General features: G+C 35.9%; 1 protein-coding gene across 1 annotated transcript; it reads right to left on the bottom strand.

Moving 5' to 3' along the window:
* Nucleotides 1–1,314: 1,314 nt before the first annotated feature.
* Nucleotides 1,315–18,953, bottom strand: LOC121412649 (organic cation transporter protein-like). Its single transcript, XM_041605426.1, has 11 exons — nucleotides 18,547–18,953; nucleotides 16,284–16,559; nucleotides 9,600–9,703; nucleotides 9,060–9,214; nucleotides 7,517–7,685; nucleotides 5,813–5,951; nucleotides 5,370–5,461; nucleotides 4,681–4,889; nucleotides 4,170–4,278; nucleotides 3,602–3,811; nucleotides 1,315–1,739 (listed from the first exon to the last, which is right to left on the bottom strand). Exons 1-11 carry the CDS (start codon nucleotides 18,697–18,699, stop codon nucleotides 1,646–1,648), a joined length of 1,710 nt encoding a protein of 569 aa, XP_041461360.1. The 5' UTR covers nucleotides 18,700–18,953; the 3' UTR covers nucleotides 1,315–1,645.
* Between the last annotated feature and the right edge of the window lie 1,020 nt (nucleotides 18,954–19,973).

Raw genomic sequence — 19,973 nt, 5'->3', positions numbered from 1 at the left:
GATGAAATTTACAGCATTTTGCTTTGTGATTTTTTTTTCATATCTAGATATAAATATTTTCAAACCGTAGCATCCCCTTTGAAAGATTGTATACATTTTATACTGCATTTAAGACATGTTCCTCGACACTTTTCCCGAGCTTGACTGTGAGAAGCAGAAGGAAAATCAAACCTAACCCATTTCATGTCAATCACAGCTCCGTGTAAACCAGATATCATCACGATGGCCTGTGTGTGTGTGTGGGGGGGGGGGGGGCGCAATGGCACTTTTAAATATCTTTCTAGATATCTACCAAAATCCATATGTTCTTCATGATAAACGTCTTCTTTCATTCGAACAACTATTTTCTATTTCTGCTCAGATCATTATCATGAATTTTTCAAGTAAGCGATGCTCCCTCAACAGTCATATTGTCATTTGCTTAAGAGATCCGTAACAATGATGAAATATGGAAAAAGCTTCAGGTTATTACAAATACATGTGCATAATGAATTAGGGTTATTTCTAAGTGTATATTTTTTTATACGCACTGTATACATTGGTCTATAATGGTGGTGACTCTATCCGGCTGTATATAACTGCATGAAGATCAACTATGTTACATTGTTACCCTTTTTACACAGGCTAAAATTTCCTTAACCCCGTACTATAGGTGGGGCTAAATTGCCATTTAGCCCCACCTATAGTACGGGGTTAAGCTTAGCCCACTTTCTTTTTACACAGAATTTTTGCAAAGTGGGCTAACCCCACCTTTAGTACGGGATTATTTGGCCCTGCAAAAAAGCAGGGTTATTCCAGCAATTGCGGTGCTAAGAGCGATAGTACGGGGTTAAGATCGCTAGTGTAAAACGAAAGTGGGCTAAGCTTAACCCCGTACTATTTGCGGGGCTAAATGGCAATTTAGCCCCACCTATAGTACGGGGTTAAGGAAATTTTAGCGTGTGTAAAAAGTGTACGATTGAAGTACTTGTACTACGAATGATCGACAAAAACCACTAGTCCGGGGTTAGCGAATTTCGTGTGTGAAAAGCAAGCATTCCTTATCCGGGGTTAGCAATAACAATTTGGCATGTGTGAAAAGGAAAAAAAAAATAGTACGGGGTTAGCGATAGTCCGGGGCTAAGAAAATCCTGTGTAAAAAGGGTATATGATATTGCAATTACTATCTTTAAATCGTTTTAGTGAGATCTAATAAACAAAGATAAAGATATGGAAAAGTGTTGGTGGGGTTGGTGTATATTGGGGTAATTTACAATTGTTTCACACCTACTCGAACAAGACCTAATCGAGCATAAACAAACATACACACCCACCCCTACGAGATATGAAAAAACGAATAATATACACTGTTTTCATTCTGTTCACGATTTTCTTCTCATCGTTTATTCTCCTTTCCATTTACATGCATCGAAAATAATTGATGAACTCATTCTGTCGTGTAGGAAAACGTCTGATATACCATAAATTATTTGTTCTTGGAGCATGCGAGCTACTGTAACTGCAGTGTTTGTAGAATTTTAGATTTCGAAATGCAGATATCAAAATATCTGTATCTTAACCAAAAAAAAAGAAATTGTTTTTACGAATTACGATATGTGTATATGGAACAAGATAAAATAATACAACCAAGAACTTTTCGTCAAACTCAAACTACGTTTTCCCTCTCATCTTCAGACAATCTTACTGGAAAATACTCTGGTTTGGACGAAACATCTTCCATGGCCGCTTCTTCTCGTTTCCTTTAAAGAAAAAAAAAGATAAAAACACTATGAATAATGATGATTATGCAAATGATGTGTTTGAGTATGAAAACTCTAATTAAGAAGGCGCTGGTGATGATGGTGATGATAATAATAATTAAATTAATAATATTACTAACTGCTTCTGCTACTACTACTACTATTAATACCTCTACTGCTATTACTTCTATTAACAGGATTGATAAAAGTAGAAATAATAATAATCATCATCATGATGATGACAATAATGGTTATCAGATACTACCACTACAACCACCACCACCACCACCACCAACACCATCACCACTCTTACCAACCTCATTACCTCCACTGTTACAATGGTTACTACCTATGCTGCTGCTCCCACTTCTATTACTCTTAAGACAAATCATGTATGGAACAATATCTCCGTTCGAGGATAAAAAAATCAGTTGAAATATATTGATGAAACAAAATAGGGTGATAGATAGGAATACACTCAACATTACAAACTCAGTTAAAATCGGCTCTTGTCATAAACAAATCCCGATATATAGCCTACATGTACCTCTATTCAGAGGACAGACAAGGAACAAAAATATAGAAATCTCCAAAGTTTTGTAAATTTTGATAACAGCGCTGTTGGCAACTTGATCATTAATTTCATATTTGGTGAAATGACATCCTTTGAATACTGAAGGTCTTCAGCACCAGGTCACGAGAAAATCAATTCAAATTTCATTCATTGCTGTGTTGAAGTTCATGTAATCAAGAAAAATCATCAGTATTAGGTTTTGGAATTATGAATATTTCATGTATATATGAATTACGGAGACATGAAAACCGACTCGCTGCTCAATAGCTACAAAGCCACGAGTCAAATGTGGCCATTATAAAAATCTCTTTAAGAATGTCGAATAGTCCGTTCTTCCGATTGGTTAAAAGTTGGGCAACTCGCATAGTTCTCAAGATTTCTGCCCGTTGCCCCCTGGCCTCCCTTTGACAACAGGCATAGTTAATTTGGCTGAGATCCCCATTTAATTGCGTGGAAATCTTGCCTTCTGTGGAGATTGCAGATACCATAAATATGAGCGCGATTTAATGGATAATTTTTGACAACTCGCGCATTTGCACGCAACGGATATGACATATCGATGAAACGATTATTGGCCTCTGCTTGTGCTATCCGCAACATTTTATTGAGTATTCCTAAAACATAGATGTTATTTAACAGAATAGGGAACGGACATGAGTCGTGACGGATGTGTCAATCATCAGGCCATGTTGATGTTGTTCATGTCTTAATGCTTGCAAAAGGTGAGGTCGGCTAGATCTCACTCGGGTTTAACGTTAACATTAGAAGTTTGTTAGGGGATGCTTTGACTAATGACAATGTTAGATTTAGATGTATACCAAACTTGTTTAGATCTAGTGCTAGCTCTTCCACTCAATCTCAGATCTGACGTTTATAGATGTAGACACTTGAAGAAGTTATACTTATTATAATATCGGGATATAAATGGACTGGTTTGATTTTTCAAAACCTAACGTTAGCCCTCACTTGTTTTATGGCCTAGAAATGTTAGACTCTGAATCTAGATCTTGACTATTTTAGAGAATTATACTTATTATAGATTCGGTTCATAAGACATGCATGTATATGGACTGCTTTGATATTCGGGATGTGTTTTTTTTTTGCCTCGCAGGTACCTTACCGGCGAGACCATGTCCTCGGGCAAAGCCATCGTGCATAGTCGCGTTGCGGTCCCCATGAGTCTATAGAAAGAATGGACATAGCAGTCCAGATATTATCTATACTTTGTAAAGCTCAGTAGTTCATAATCATAATTACAGGGAAATTCCCCCTGTCATAATACACTTACATTTCAAAGTTTTCCCCCTCTTCCAACGTGTCTGGTAGTTTCATCCCCCGAGTTTCAGGAAGGAGGAGGGTTGATAATCCGACGGCTACACCTGCTGCTCCGTAGATCACCATAGGAAGGGGATTCCAATACTTGGAGAGCGTGAGGATGAGTGGGGAAATGATCCCTGCTACGCGTGACGACGTTGAAAATAAACCCACTGCAGCACTCCTAACGAAAAATCAAACGTAAAACTATCAACCAATGTATCTCTTAAGTTATTCCTTGTTCAATTCCCCCGAACATTTCTGATACTTTTCGTTGATTTTATTCATTTTGCCAAGAAATGAAATATGAATATGATTGGAACCCTTGTACCTAAGTCCATGATGCAATATGACAGGTGATGGTACGTGATGAGTATTACGCTTCACTCACAATTTGATTAAGCTGTGATAATATACATATCGCATTTATTCATAATCATTTATGTATGACTAATCGCAATGTTCAACGCCGTGAATGATTCTTTTGTCTTTTTTATGACATGGGAATAATGGTCTGAAATTTTACAGCCGACATCGATTACCTGATCGATGTTGGGTAGAGTTCAGTAGAGTAGAGATAGAGAACCCCAAAGGCGGCAGATATTCCAAACTTGCCTATCATAGCAACGACTGTCAGTGCCGGTCCAGGGGCTGAAAATATAAAGAGGACAAAAATAGTGTATTCCAAATGATACTGAGCTTTTAAATGTCTTTGCTTGGTGTGGTAGCGTTGTAGCATGAGCCGAGTATATAAGGGGATATAAATAAACTATGTACTCTAACTGCTGTAGATAAGTAAAATGAAATGGAACATCGGTTCTTTTTTAGGATTTTATGGGAGCTTTTATGTAGGTTGCCAGAGAGAACTATCACCTCTGTTGCTGCAAACAAATTTTTTTGAGCAAAATGGGCTGCAAATATTCCAAATTTGCCAATCATATTGCAACGACTGTCAGTGCCGTTCCAGGGGCTGAAAATATCCAGGCGAAAAACGTTGTGGATTAAAAAAATTGTTATTTTTCAAATACCTTTACTTGATACCCGATAACTTACGAACTACGGCTGTAGAGAGCAGCGATGCTCCACTAAGTAGGAGCAATCCACACAAACACCGGGGCCTTCCTATGAACTCGATCAAAAAGGATGCTAAAATGTATGATGGGATCTCAACGGCTCCGGCCACAGCGAAGGCTACGTAGTCATTGACACCAAGGTTTGAGGTATTCAGAGACACTCCATGGTATACGACTGCGTTAACCATCCTGAAACAAGAATAGAAATTAGAGAAACGGTGAAGTAGTATAGGCCACGGGTAGGCTAATAAAACTTTACAAAAAAAATTGTAAAAAGTGTTATCTCGAACGGAGGGGAAGAGGCAATGTAATTTTCATCCCCAGATGTATGTAAAAGGCTTTTGAATCATGAATTGAACAATCTGTTCCTTTCGCATGTTTTATTCGTATATTTTGAGATTTTATTTTATTTGTTTTTTTTTAAGAAACAAAATGCGTTTGATTTGGGTATTGATATAACCTGTAGGAATTGGTCATAAAACATGTACCAGAAGACAGCCTTTAGCTCGGTTTGTATAAATCGACATTCCTGCTTTTGTTATGGTCTGTCATGAGCATGCATATAACCTGTTTCCGAAACTTCAAAGCTAGCTAATCTTTTATTGCGATGTTAAGTAAATTGTTATTTACACTTTTCAAAATGAAAATTCATTCCGCTATGATACAAACCAGTTGAAAATGAGATTGATGGTTCGTAGCCGCATTTTCGGGGTTCTGAAGAGATCCAGAGCTGATACTTGATGCCTTGCATCCTCTAATATCTATATAAATTCAAATACAACCATAATTGTGGTTGGTATCAAATTAATATTTATGGGTAATGTGCGTTTGTAATGGAAAATTAAAAGACGACAGTATCCATTAAAACATCATAGATGCTTTCTTTTTGTGTGAAAAATACAGTGCATATGTCGGACGATGCCATCATTGATATACATGTAAACAGATCTATGCAATTTGTGATTGGCTTCGGCATATTAAGTTACGGTTGTAAGCTATCGTCACCAATGCCAATGTTGAGAGCCAGCCCTTCTGGGAATTGAGTACAGGTTTTCATGATTAGGCCTATATAATTCAAACCTTTAGAATCAAGGCCCTAGGTTCGATCTTACCCTTTCCTTCTTGAACTCTTCGGTAAAAATCGGCGATGGCAGGGTCTTCTTGTTAGCTTCTGCTAGTTTTACAAGTGTCTTTTCCGCTTGGTCAAATCTACCTTTAGATATTTGCCACCTCACCGACTCGGGGAGGAACCTACCAAAGAAATACGAACTCTCTATGCAAAGGAGCTAATCTGGTCCCTTTTCACAATCATTTCAGAGTGAGCGTTGTGGCCCAGTGGATTAGTCTTCTGACTTTGAAACAGAGGGTCGTGGGTTCGAATCCCAGCCATGGCGTTATTTCCTTCAGCAAGAAATGTATCTACATGTGCTGCACTCAACCCAGGTGAGGCGAATGGGTACCCGGCAGGATTAATTCCTTGAATGCACTGAGCGCTGAAAGGCAGCTCGAGCTAAAGCCGGGGGTAATAATGATAATAAACAATGCGCCTCGGAATAGAATATTTCTAGATAGATGGCGCTATATAAATATTATTATTATTATTAACCAGTCCTGAAGGTATGAGATTTAAATCCTTATTATTAAGTTATTAAGTTTTTCTATTTTATTTTTTTCAGTGAAAAGTGTAAAAGAGACACACACATTCACTTCAAGAATGGTAAAAATTCACTCTTGAAAGAGTGAAATCCTATTCCGTCAGGACTGGTCTTTCATCTCTGAGAGGAGTGAGATTAGGGACCAGTTTAGGTCCTTTGCATTTAGGGAGAAGTCATTCATAGAACAGAAATATATAGCGAATAGATGACCAAAATTACGCTTATTGTTCTCATATTATTCTCGTAGAGAGATTTTTCTTAGTGATAATGGTATGTATATAATATATTTTTACATCTTAACAAGTATCGAATTTACACAAACTGGTCTTTTAACTTGAATTGCTTTATTTTTAAAATCATGAATCCCTCCATAAAACTTAGAAATTCAATCCTTTGGTTGCATTAATACCTCAGTCTCGTTAGCTAAACGGCGACCGTACGGCGAGTCGAAAACAGCAGTTTTATTCACTTTTATCGAGCTGGTACAAAAATGTTAAAACTGCTGTTTTCGACTTGCTTAACGGCCGCCGAAGAGCAATTGTGTCTGAAGTATAATGGAACAGGAATAAATCGACAGTATCAAGAAATCAAATTTAACGTCGACAAAAATTGTATTCTTGAAAATATATTACCTTGCCACGTCACTTAAAATAAAATTGAATCGTACTAAGGGACAAATCTAATGTAGATATTAAACTGTCGCTTACAATCAATTACACATCCTAAATACAGATTTTGAGAAACCCACAACATACAGTCACTCTCAAGCATGTTAAACACAATGGCCCGTATTCTGATGTCGGGTTTAAGTTAAACTCAGGTTTAAAGTTGTGGTTTAAGTATGGAAAGCCAAAAGTATCCAATTTGTTATTAAGTTGTTTGTTTCTTCTGTTTACTGTGCTCTTTCTTGATTCATCGATGGTGAAGCCAATAATCTTTTTATACTTCCTAGATAATTGTGACTGAGTTGAGAGCCAAATGAGCTGAAGTATGATACCTCTACTGTTAGTGATTTATGTAACAATTGGCTCGCCATACTTAAACCACAACTTTAAACCTGAGTTTAAGTTAAACCCGACTTCAGAATACGGGCCTAAATCATTCCATGTCTTCTAAAGTTAGAAAACAAATATAGTGTATTTGATATAATTGGTTTCTTACATCATTATCACGATGAGGACGATGATAGGGACTGTAGCAACGATCTCTAGAGTCTTCCAGTAGCGAATGAAGTAGGCAACCAGAGCTAGGGATACATACCCCGTGGCAAAAGGGACACCAAACAGCAGTCCGGTGATATACCGTCTGGATGGACCTGCATATTCATTAACTGAAAATTGACCGGCACAGAAAAAAATGTTTAGTTTAAGATCAGTACTTCATTGTGGTGTCGGTGATTATTTTTATTTCAAATATAATGGTAAAGTTTTTTTTTTAAAGATTAAATGAGATTTTCAAGTACAACTGGAAAACATATTACGGAAATTTCACTGGATATAAAAATGATTAAAAATGAAAAGCAATTATTTTCTAACACGTCCAAAGACATAGGAATCTGATTCACCTTTAATAAACAGTGTTAAAATGCTTTGATGAGGATTCCGGTGTGAGTGTAGAGGTGGGGTGTAGTGTATGTGAGAATGTGTATGCTGAGGTGCGTGTGTGTGTGTGTGGAGAGGGAGAAAAGCGAAGAGAAGAGGGGTGTGCACGTGTGTGTGTGTGTGCGTTTAAAGCTACTGGCCCATATTCTGATGTCAGGTTTAACTTAAACTCAGGTTTAAATTTGTGGTTTAAATATGAATAGCAAATTATTACATAAATCACTAACAGTAGAGATATCACATTTCAGCTCATTTTGCTCTCAGATCATTTATAATTGTCTAGGGAGTATAAATAAATGTTTGTCTTCACCATCGATGAATCAGGAAAGAGCACAGTAAACATAAGAAACATAAAACTTAACAAAAATTTCGACACTCTTGGCTTCCCATAATTTTAGCACAGATTTAGACCACGGTCTAAGTTAAACCCGACTTGAGATTACGGGCCATCGTGTGGAAGTTTGTGTTCGATTTGGGTTTATACACAATCATAATGATACTACTACTTGAGGCAGACATAAAATCCTCGGGCATGATGGATTTGGATGAAAACTTTCATAAATCTACACTTGTTGATGAATTAGCATTATGCTCGTTCCAGAAGCCCTGGTGTGTGTTTCATAAAAATGTTCGTAAGTTAAGAGCGACTTTAAGAACGACTGGTGATCCTTTCTCGTGGCAAATGGTATATTCATTGGCGATTGTTTAGCGCGTAAGAAAGGTTTACCAGCCGTTCTTAAAGTCGCTCTTATCTTACGAACAGCTTTTTGAAATGGCCCCGATGCAATTTTATCGTTTATTGTACAGTCCCACCATACGAAAACAACTCCAACCTGACCGCCGGTACGGCATTGGAAATAACTTTACAGTTTTTATCGGGTCTGGGGTACGTTCTCTAGTGTGACTGCGACATGTGTTTTTAACGGTTATAAAAAACCCAAAGTGGATTGAATTATTTTTTTTCCTAATCATCAGGGGCAATCCAGATAAGAGCCATGTCAAAAAATTACCGCCTGTCCTATCTGCAAGTACTTTTGTCCTACATTCGATGGAAATATTATGTGCATTCTTGGTAACTATGTGTGCACTTTTTAATGCCTTACCTAAGACGAAAGCGATAATGTAAGTAGCTACGGCAACGCATCCTTGGATGAATCGAATGGTAGTAAAGACCCACCATGATGGAGAGAAGGCAAGGGCTAACCCGGTGATGAGCCGTATGATCAAACAGATCATCAAAGACCACCATCGTCCTATCCTATCAAGGTAGATAAGAGGAAACTTTAATGCACGTAAAAGCCACACTTGAACGTTTGGACGAGCTGCACCTTTTACAAACGGAAACCGAGTTTGGCCTGGTCTTTTCTGCTAAATGCCAAAATTAGAACGAATATTGTTTTGACAAATCTTAAATAATCATTTATCCAAATTTTCAGCACCTGGCAGTTATGATGACTTTAAGTAGAACCGATGGCTTTGGACACGCCCACAAAATCGATTGAAAATTTGAAATGAAAGATTCCCCTTTTGAATCGGTCAACCAAGAAACTTAAATGTCATGCAGTTTTGAAAGATAAACGCCCGAATACTCTGAAAATTTTTATGGTAGGAAATCGCCACTCACACTTGCGAAACATACTCACACATCAGCCAAAGATCCGAACACTAGGGATCCAACTAGGTATCCACCAAAGAACACTGACTGGGATACTTGGGTAAGATCTTCCTTTCCACAAACCAGGTTAAACTAAGGAGGAAAACAAAATAAATGTTTCATGGAACTGAGCGTGGGAGTTTCTTTAAAGAAATATTTTTTTCTTTACTTTAACATGAAAGTTGCCGTTATTCTTTAACCAAATTAGATGCACTTTCAGCAGTGTTTTTTGTATTCTCCCTTCTAATCCTCTCCAGAAATTTTCCCTTTTTTGTAAGTTATGACAAAAAAGAGGCGAAGATGAAACATAAACTGATTGTTGCAGAACAACAAAAGCGATGTGTTATTTTAGTTGAAAAATTCCTCAAAACTGTAGCTGAATGAAAAACACTAATTCCTTCTCAAATTCAACTGATTGTCGCCGATTTCGAATAATTGCTTCCTTTCATGCACTTAAGCCTAAATCAAAGATGTCCGTGTCTCTGTATTATAGGGTTATCATAATTACCATCATGCTGGTTAAAAGTTTGCCCAATATTGTTTACAGTGCACGAGGGTATTTATGTGTCCATCCAATTTGGGCAAGTATTTTACCCAATGCGGGAAGAATATTGTCCAGTCAGATTAAAAAATAGGCAGCAATTACTTTAGAGTGGGCAAAATTTTCATCACAGTGGATGAATAAAAATCCCCCCCAATGCTCGATGTCGGTTTGACACATAATTACCCACATGGAAGACGTTTACCCAATATGTTTTAAAGTTGTACATTCACGAAATTGGGAAGTTTTCTCTTCCATGACGAACGATGGACTCAAACACATAGAAAATGTATTGCCAAATGCCTTCCGGCTCGGTGTAAAAATGGCAGAGGTAAAAATGGCAAAGGTAAAAATAGCAGACCTAAAAATGGCAGAGTAAAAAAATGGCAAGATTTAAAAAGCTACTAAAATTTTACGTTAACAGGGACGTCATTAGCGCGCAGTTTCTCCCATAAATGGTGTAATAAAAATATCAATGAAATGTCATTTTAAAATAATAAAATGGTTTTGATTGTACTTTAAGTTTATTGACATACAAATAATTCCACATCTGCTCCTGAAAGTTTTTTTTATTAGCAATCATGAACCACTGATTAAAAAAGTTTGAAGTAGATATTTTGTGCATAAAATACGGGGTAGTAACGAGTATATGACGTCACAGATCAAAAACTCAAACTTCTAATAAATTTCTTCATCTTTGATGGGTTTTCAGCAAACCTTCACCAATCTATTTTTTCTGCTATTTTCACAGTAAACCATTTTTCAGGGCGAATTTCCCCTTCAAAACAGGTCGATAGGATGGTACCTAAGAAACACCTACAAATTTAAATCCCTGATTCGCTACACATTTCAAAATTCATGCGGTAACCGTTACCACAGAAACTAGTTAAGGAACCTGATATCCACTTGGACTAGCTGCAATGAGGTATTACACTGAAAAAAAATTAACACTAGTTGCTGTTACTATATCATTTACATTAAACTATAAATGTATCATATCAATATCTTTTCTATCCATTATGATGTTGAAATATGAAAAAGTTACTTTTATTACAGAACGTTTCGTTATTTTTCTGTTATCCAAGTTATGCAAGTGGTTGAAAGAAATCCCGAACTCGTCTATTTCAGTGTGTTAATGGTAGCGCATATTGGTGTTTACATTAAAACTCGTTTGTCATGAAGTGCTGTTCTACTATACAAACTAGTCAAGATAAATCCTTTCATCACTTACTAATTGGAATAATTTTGACATGAAAATGTTTGAGTTTAATCATATCGAGGATAAAGTATAGACCTAAAATTATTTTTTTTTAAATCCAAATAATATCTCATCAGTTTCTAATACTCTTTTTGTCGATAGGAGTCATTCAAGGTCAATAATTATGACTGATATTAACTGCAAAGGCTCTATCTTTTCCTTGCTGATCTAGGATGCCATGACTTTTACCTCCGTCATTTTTACCTCTGCCATTTTTACTTCTGCCATTTTTACCTCTGCCATTATTACCTCTGCCATTTTTACCTCTGCCATTTTTACCTATGCCATTTTGACCTCTGCCATTTTTGCCACTGCCAGTATTACCTCTGCCATTTTGACCTCTGCCATTATTACTTCTGCCATTTTGACCTCTTCCATTTTTACCTTTGCCATTATTACCTCTGTCATTTTTTACCTGGCACCTGCCTTTCATGACAAAACACTTCAAGTATGTCTTTGTCGAAAATTGGAGAATCAAAACATCAGAGTCGCCTTGGACTCTGGTCAAACGACATATTTCAATTTTTTTATGGTCTGGGCTGAAAATATTTATATCTAAAAAATAGAGTAAAATTCACAGAGCAAAGTGCGGAAAATTTCATCCAAATCTGATAACAAATAATGAAGTTATTGAGTTTTAAAATCTAATAATATTTTTTGAAAACAGTTACATGTATGTGCACATCGTCATGAATATTCATTAGGTGGGCTGATGATGTCACATCCCCACTTTCCCTTTTCATATGTTATTACATGAAATCATAAATGTTTCATTTTTCATACATGTGTAAATGATGTGTCCCCATTATGATGAAATAAATTGCGGCAATAAACAATAACTAATGCACTTAATCAGTTGTCAATCCTGTTGTTTTAGATCTTGGTAGAATTTTTTTGAATAAACCTAATTTCCTGTAATAAAATACAAAAGAACATGTGGGGATATGGCATCATCAGCCCACCTAATGAATATTCATAAAGAAATGCCCAGAACTGTTTCACCGGAATAATGCAAATCTTTAAAATTCAATAACTTTGTTTTCCGATTTTGATCAAATTTTCAGCATACTCTAATTATTATTATATAATTATTTCCAGCCTGGACCGTCCCTTTAACAACTGAAACTTAATACCAAACTGTCTTTCCGGTTCACAAATTTTAAAGGTCATGGCCACTTCAGAAAAATGTTGATTTGAATCAATAGAGAAAAATGCTCAATGCTGAAAGTTTCATCAAAATCTGATGTAAAATAAGAAAAATATGACATTTCAAGGTTTCGCTTATTTTTAACAAAATAGTTATATCAACGAGCCAGTTACATCCAAATGAGAGAGTCGATGATGTCACTCACTCACTATTTCTTTTGTTTTTTTATTGTTTAAATTATACAATATTTCAATTTTTACGAATTTGACGATTAGGACCTCCTTGCCTGAAGTACAAAATGTTAAAATAATGGAATTTCACGTGTTCAGGGAGGAAAGAAACTTCATTTCACATAACAATGACGAGAAAATAAACATATTTCATATAATAAAATACAAAAGAAATAGTGAGTGATGTCATCGGCTCCTCATTTGCATACCGACCGAAATGTGCATATAACTGTTTTGTAAAATGAAGCGAAACTTTAAAATGCCATAACTTTTCTGATTTTACATCCGATTTTGATGAAATTTTACTGTTATGCTTTTTGAATTTTTCTCGTTTTATTCAAATCAAGTTTTTGTTGGGTGGACTTGTCCTTTAAGGAAAGACCTACCAGCTGATCATTGTCATTTTGACGGGCATTTTCGATACATTTACTGTCACCTTTTGATGATCATGATGATTTACACGTTAATATTGTTAAGTTACTCATGAGTATACCTATGAAAATAAACACCCATGGATCATATGGCATCATATATTGGACTGGGCAAAATTGTGGGTCCAAGACATTTGCTCCGGCGACAACTGATCCGCTGTAAATTCCACACACTAATGGAATCGCCAACCTCAACCCTGCATTTAACACTATACCCTACAATAAACCTAACTCGACATCTAAAATAAACCCTATTACAGTCCTAACCATAACACTATATCTTGGACGAAATAATGCCCGGAGCGATAGTTGCAGGAGCCAGTGTCGTGTCACCAAATATATGACGTATTAAATTTCATTATTTCGGGGTGCTCTGGAACAAGGTTCCTTGAGAAACAACCGAATATCTCTATCCATACAAAGCAACCTGTGATTATGTATGATTTACTGGCTATTTAACGTGTAAGTATGCCATAAAAACTAATAAAAATCTAATCATTATGATAATACGTGCATTTAATTCTCCTGCGAGAAAACTGCTGAATCAGACAGTTTCCGTGCGATAATATTTCAACAAAAGGTTTTGGATCAACAGGAAGTTTAAAAAGAATTTAATGAGAGGGTCGTACCATAAAAATTGTGCGTTTTATCGCCTTTTAAGGTGTTTGACTGTTAGTCTTCATTTATTTTACGTACACCCTACAATTTGCTTACCAATAGAATATTATCGCATGTAAACCGTTATGAGTCCCATTTTCATAATTTTGTTCTCCTTGAAACGGAAGCAGAATATGATACATAAAACAAGTGCCCTTAAAAATATTTATAGCCATACAATTTATAGAGCAGTAAATACTTATTCCTACTCCTTGGGTCATGCATGAGCGTTCGTGTCAGAGAAGTTACACTTTTATCATGTTTATGTATCAATATTAGTGTATTTCGGGGAAACATTTAACATCGAATCTGAAGGGATTTGGCGCCTGAAATATTTGGGCCAAAACACGCACTAGGACCTATTATCATTATATACGTCATTAGTTATATTAATCATGATTATAATTGCTTATATCGCTAAACACTTTCTTTATCAGAAGTCTCTAAGTGCTATACAGTGCGTATCAAAAAAAGTTTGCACTTTGAAAAAAATCCTGTAAAATCATATATTTGAAATATCCTGAAGATTTTTTTTTTCATTTTAACATTGGTACAGATCCATTTATGCAAATGACGATATAGCTGTCGAAAAATATTTCCGCTTGAGTGAGCAACACTTACTTTTGAAAAGTTAGTGAAAAATGATTTGCGCAGAACTTTGAAATAGTTATGGAAATAAAAGTAGACCTTAATCATGAAGAACTCATGGAATTCAGCTAGTAAAATTGATTTGAAAATATCTTCTACTTTGTTTGACTTGCTTCCTTTGCCCAAAACACTTCGAAGAGTGCATTTCGCCCCATCCCACTCCCCCACACACCGAGGCCATCGTGACGATATTTGCTTTACACTGAGCTGTGATTTACATGGAATGGCTTAAGCTTGATTTTCATTTTGTTAATCATTGCTAAGCTTGGGAAAAGTGTGGAGAAACAATTATTAAATGAAAAATGAAATGTAAACCCACTTTAAATGATAAAAACTTAGTGAAAAAATGCTGGAGATGTCTGATATAAACTTTTTTTAGATTAAGTTATGTCCTCAGATCCTGCTGGCACAAATAGGGTAAAGGTTGCGCTTACTAAGTGTTGAAATTTCAATTTGGGTGGCAAAATCGTTACAAAATGCTTGAATGTATCCGTTTTATTTCAATTGACTAAAAGTGCAAGGAAAATGTATGATAAATCTTTCGCAGTGTAAGTTTGATTTCGCCCTTTCCCCTTGACACAGCATGAAAACGAGCATTTCTGCGCAAACAAATTTCTGCGAGCTTTACAGAAATGGACAGTGCTCACTCAAGTGTAACATTCTGACAAAACTTTTATTTTCATTGGATAGGTGAGACCCAAACCCAAGATTATATGTGAAAAAATTACCCATATGTTGTATATTTTGTAATCCCCAGGGCTTTTTCAAAGTGTAAACTTTTTTTTGATACGCAATGTACAGCAATAGCATGTAATTACGCTGGCTTTATTTTATTGGAACAGTCATTATTCGGAATTATCCGTATCATCGAATTATTACAAAATTTCAACGAGACTTAGACTTTTTCGGGGCCTTTTGATAAATGTGAGAGAAACAGAGACAATGTCTAGGAATACTAGCTTTTGACAGTCATGGCAGTTGCTTATCAACCATAGCAATTTGTAGTAGTGTTAAAGAGGAAGTTCATCCTGAAGAAAAGAAGAAAAGTTTGTTAAAAACAGAAATAACAACAACAAAATATTGAAGATTTGAAGGAAATCCGTACAAGATTTAGAAAATTATTAGAATTCTAAATTTTGGATTTGTGACGTCATAAATGAGCAGCTGCCCATATGTCATGTATTATATAATGCACGAATTTCAGATTTTTAATGGTTCCTGATGGTTTATGCCTGTTTTCTTTTCGTGATCGGGTGTGATATGATTTGTCTGTTGATATACAAAAGGTACAGTAGGGGAGACCGGGGTTAGTTGGAACATGGGGTAAGTTGAAACAAAGTACTTTTCTTAAATGCCTGTAAAATAAATTTATGCAATACTGCCCTCAATTTATTGCAATAATGATTCAACACTGCTGTATTATTAATAGCAATAAATTGAGGGCAGTATTGCATAAATTTATTTTACAGGCTTTAAAGAAAATTTCAATGTTTCAGCTTACCCCATGTTCCAACTAACCCCGGTCTCCCCATAAACCATTTTCAATTTTTGAGAAAATGACATTTCTTTGATCTCTTACCATTCGTGATGTGTAGGAATGCTGCTCGCATATGACGTCACAAATCAAATACTCAAATTCTAAGAATTCTTAAATTCTTTGATGGATTTTTCTCAAAACTTCGGCAATACTTCATATTATTTTTTTCTTATATTTTTACAATAAACTTTTTGTCAAGGTGAACTTCCCCCTTCAGTACTCACGTCTGTCACTATGGAAGATTTGTATTGACTGGTATCATAGACCCATCCCTGATCACATGGGATAATGTGCGGTAGTGATTCGGTGCTGTAATTGGACGGATCCATCCCAGGCCAGAATCCCACTCCTGACACATTATATTTCTCACATTGTGCGTAGATCAGCTTTCCATCTGATGTATAGTTCGCAGGGATGCTTGCATTCTTCTTGGCAATCTGGCAATCTTGCAGATCTAATCCAGAACCCTCACAAGCTTCCAAAAATGACCCATCTTGAGTCTGTGGAAAGAGAACGAGATTAAAAATGGAACTGTTTATCACAAAACTTTCCAGAAATAAACGAAAATCAAACAAGCATAAAGCATGATGCTCAACATTTAACCAAAATTAGATGTAAAAATGAGAAAGTTTGGACATTTTAAAATTCTTCTTATTTTTTATGAACAGTTAACATGGTTGCCTTCTCCTCAGAGTAATATTCAAGCGAGAAAGTAGACATGGTAGATGAAATTGCCCATAATTTATTGTAAAAACAAATACAATGTAATTTCTTTTCGCGCATTTGACAATAACGAGACTCTTCATCAAATCACAATAGATTCAATCGAGGTGATTCCTCTTCGTCACGGTGAAATCAAACTTAGTTTCGAATATCCACGTGGAGAAAACCGAAATGTTCAACATTTGTATGTAAAAAAAGAAAGAAAAAGAACAGTTTGTGGGTGACGCCATCGGTTACCTCATTAGCATATTGATGATTATGCATATTACTGTTTGGAAAATAAAGTGAGATTATCTTATATCCAGTTTTGATTATTTTTTCAGTGTTATACGTTTTCATGATTATTTCAAATCATCTTTTTGCTGGGGATGAACTTGCCCTTTGAATACTGCGTTAAATAGGGCACTTTACACGTAATCACGAAGATTCAAGGTAAGCTCCGGCATTAAACTATTTTAATTGGAAAGGCAGGTCTTGTGTTATCATTTTAATAAAATTTGATTTATGTTGGCATAATCAACGATAAATTAAAATTGTGTTTAGACAGTCAGAATAATAGAGTGCAAGGGTTACGCGTTGCCAACTTACATCAGTGTCGAAATAAGATGGTAGATATAATAATTCACTTTTGCGAGGGAAGCGGTGACCTTTGCCGTTATTGTTGCATTATTCTATGTCTGTTGGCCAATGATATTCTGAGCACTATGAGAGAGATAAGGGCGGGGGGGGGGGGGGTCTGTGAAGTAATACATATTTCGTTTATACCACTTCGAATTACACTACGGCGGACATAATTCCGCCAGGAAACTACCTTATTCCAAAGGCGAGCAAAAGCTACTTTCAATAGGTTATACAATGGGCCAGGCTCGTTGCTACGTTGGTGCATAAATTGTATTTTGTTGGGCATACATTAAGTATTTAGAAATTACCATTAAAAAAGCATTCCAACCGATTGGTCTATTTCTGCAACTGCCATTCGTGACAGTACCGGAGTATTTTCCGGGGCCGCTAAGTCACTGAGTGACAGCCCAAAGTAGATCTAATGCTAATGAAGGGGGTCCAATTATGTTTCTTATGTCTATGAAAACCTGACAAAGGTGGATGGAAATGAACTAAGATAATATTTAACAGACATGCATGTATTCAGATTTTTGCTTCAAATTTCGATACTCTCCTCCGATATTTGATGTGATTATATTCAAAGAAAAGCGAGAACAGACTTTTCCATTATTTAGTTGTAATTTCTTATTTTCTTGTACAATTATTTCCACAAAAATTAAAGATAACCTGAATGAGCCAAAAAGAATACCCGATACTCGCTTAAGTGAAATCCTGACGTATTTTTTAATTTTTTTTTAAATTTGCAATAAATGTCATTGTTGTTAATTTATTCATTATGTTTTACTTCCTTAACTTACTCTCACCCCGTGGTATTTTTCTTCCAAATTCCTTTGATTTTCCCATGGGCCCTCTTCCTTGATAATTTCTTCTATATTCTTGCCAATAAAGGCATGAGTAGACCTTCATTATGCCTTTGATAATCTTTTCATTTCAGTCAAAATGTAAATAGGATGACATACATTTCGAGCAATGAAATTAGTTTGCTTTATGTATCATCAAACATTTTTATAAAACTCTCTTTTTAAGTACGAAATTTCGTACGATGATTATGTTGGAAACGTAATGTGAAAAAAAATGCGTTCGCAATGACGGAAGGAACATACCCCCGTTTTGAAAAAAAGGAGAAAATAAACCCTCTCTTACCTCACACCAGTGATCAACGTTCGGTGTAAAGAAAACAATAATCATCGACGCATAGGAAGAGAAGAAGACCACGGTGCTGGTGATTGCAAACACCCTCCTCTGGTAGGGACCAAACTCACCAACTTCCCGTAGAAGGTCGTCAAGTTTAAACATAATTGAAATACTTTGTAATGAAGTGGAGAGATGCAACTAAACTAGATCCCTCGATGATCTACATGCACCAATATCCAAAGACAAAAGTTTGGCATCTCTCGAGAGAGAATTGTATGAAAATTATGTTTATGAGCGAATGAGTTGTTTCACGGAAGTAAGCTCTATTCCTTCCCCTAGGTCTTTCTGGGAGCTTCAAGTTATTGGCCTACATCATTTAATTCTCTTGAACTTTGGTATTGTGCGTGTTCCGACTGGGTCAATATTATCAAAACTTGTTTCGCACAATGCGACTGAAATTTGATTCATCTGGTTTCAGAATGTTTCAATGTGAACTTTCGTCCCCCATATGATAAGATTTCTTTCATTCTTTTTTAAATACAAAAACAGGCAGTGACATTAAAGTAACCTGCAGCGCAGTAATACTAGTTTAGATTTACCTTTAGTTTTATGTGGACCATCAGCATGGGCGAAAATAACTATCAATTTCGTAATTGTAGTGACCATGGTTCTGAAGATACAGTTTAGTACGCTTCTGCTGTAATAAGCTTAGTCCTGAAAAGGTATGCCAGGTTGTTAATTGTAGAGAGAAATATATGTTGCTATGTCAGTAAATATTTGAAACCCCTTGTCGAAACAATATCATTACTATATATTTTTAAATTATTATTACTATGCAGTTCTTAATTTCTCTTCTTTTTCTTTAACAAAGGAGGCGAGTTTCCTGTAATTTTGCTATTTGTTGTCTTTATGAGTGTTATGTATTAGGTACTGGAGCCTGGCGAGTACACATGCTATTAATAGGAATGTGGAGGCATGCTCTTGCTGTTGTCTAGTGCATTTCTCCTTATTTCATTTCATTGTTACTTTTCGGGCTCTAGTACCTCACACAAATCTAAGTTATTTTTGTGCTATATTATGTCAAGCATTACAAACATTCCTTAATCAATCCGGCATGGGTATTCAAATTCTTTCTAATACCCGTCTTTATTTCTTTTACTGTATCTTGCCTGGCGTTACATACTTTTTAGAATGTTTGTCAATGTGTTTTATTTGAAATTTAATAATGTGCAATTTTATATATCGAATGTGCAATATTCTCTCAACGGTTTTTCCATGAGGGCTCGCATGCCTCTGGGCAATAGTACTGAATTTTACTTTTGCGAGCCCTGGCCCACGGAAAAACCGTTTTCTTACTCTTTTCTTTTTCATTTCTACTTTATCTATATTTAATTATTCAATTTCAAATTGTATTTATGTAATTGCATTGTACAATT

The sequence above is a fragment of the Lytechinus variegatus genome, chromosome 4 (assembly GCF_018143015.1).
Source record: "Lytechinus variegatus isolate NC3 chromosome 4, Lvar_3.0, whole genome shotgun sequence".
Classification (NCBI taxonomy): Eukaryota; Metazoa; Echinodermata; class Echinoidea; order Temnopleuroida; family Toxopneustidae; genus Lytechinus; species Lytechinus variegatus.
This window is presented reverse-complemented; position numbering and strand designations above follow the sequence as displayed.

Coding starts and splice junctions, on each gene's coding strand:
- LOC121412649 (XM_041605426.1), bottom strand. CDS start 18,699: ATGTTTAAACTTGACGACCTTCTACGGGAAGTTGGTGAGTTTGGTCCC. Junction 5,462..5,812: donor AAGAGTTCAAGAAGGAAAGG/GTAAGATCGAAC, acceptor GAATTTATATAG/ATATTAGAGGATGCAAGGCA. Junction 4,279..4,680: donor GCTCTCTACAGCCGTAGTTC/GTAAGTTATCGG, acceptor TTATATTTTCAG/CCCCTGGACCGGCACTGACA.